The sequence below is a fragment of the Geospiza fortis genome, unplaced genomic scaffold (assembly GCF_000277835.1).
Source record: "Geospiza fortis unplaced genomic scaffold, GeoFor_1.0 scaffold662, whole genome shotgun sequence".
In the NCBI taxonomy this organism is placed as follows: Eukaryota; Metazoa; Chordata; class Aves; order Passeriformes; family Thraupidae; genus Geospiza; species Geospiza fortis.
In genome coordinates this window covers 993,288-994,319 of record NW_005054450.1, presented here as the reverse complement: position 1 = coordinate 994,319, position 1,032 = coordinate 993,288, and the positions used below count along the sequence as shown (strand labels likewise).

The following is a 1,032-nucleotide window of genomic DNA, read 5'->3' as shown; positions in this document are numbered from 1 at the left end:
GCGTGTCCCCACACCCCTGGCTGTAGCTCTTGCCCGTCTCCCGGCGCCTGAAGTGGTGGCTGAGCAGCAGCGCCCGCAGCTGCCGGTTCTGGTGCTTGATGTAATACTCCACTGCAGCCTGGCACGGGCGGCACAGCTTGTAGGTCTGCTCCAGGTGGTGCTTGTACACCTCAATCTCCTCATCGTACTTGCCCTGGACAGAGAACAGCAGGGGAAAACTGGTGAGAAGTGCAGGTGCCTCACCAGCTGTCATGTTTGCCATTGACAGAAGGGCACAGCATGACCCCAGTCTCACAGGGACAGCTCCCAGAACCAAGCTGCATGCCAGGCATAGAGCCAGCCTCACACAGAGCTGACCCAGCCTCTATTCCAGAAGGGATGGCAAAGAAGAGCCTTGGAGAAGGCTGCTGTGGCCCAACATCAGGATCTTGAATTTCCATGCCTGATTTTGCTGTCTTTGTTGAGATCTTAGGAATTCCACATAGCTGAGACAAGTAACTTGAATTGCTCTTCGTCTCCTCAAATGAGGGGACACAAAATGCCTGTGGCTCCTTCACTCCAGGCTCATCCCTCCCTGGAACAGCCAGCCCTGCTGCCACTGACACCCTTATCCAAGCACACTGGATAACACAGTCCCAGGTTTCTCAGCTGGCACAGGAACTGCAGCTCACTGAATGCTTAAAAAGGGGCCAAAGACTGGCAGCATGTGAGCAACTGGATAGCTCTGGCAAGAGGCAGGGACTAGAAATAAAGCTGAGAAAAGGGCACCAGCCAAAGATCTTATCATTAAGCGAGATCAAATTTCAATCTGTTCTCCAGGAATCACTCTGATTAAACTCATTATAATTACACAAAGCAGACTGGATTAGGCAAGCCAGAGGATGGACACATCACACTACAGCACAGTCCAATCCCAAGGCTTGACCATGGTTGAAGGCCAAGGAATGCAGCACTAAATTCTCTGCACAGATCTTTAGGGAGCCATAAAACCGTGAAGGAGAAACCCCATTATCCCATCCTCCATGCATATTA

General features: G+C 51.7%; 1 protein-coding gene across 1 annotated transcript in view; it reads right to left on the bottom strand.

Moving 5' to 3' along the window:
* Positions 1–1,032, bottom strand: part of TMEM201 (transmembrane protein 201) — a 24,831-nt gene that overhangs the window by 16,875 nt on the left and 6,924 nt on the right. The window contains exon 5 of the mRNA XM_031062545.1: positions 48–193. Coding sequence (XP_030918405.1) covers positions 48–193 — 146 coding nt within the window. The remainder of the gene's footprint in view (positions 1–47; positions 194–1,032) is intronic.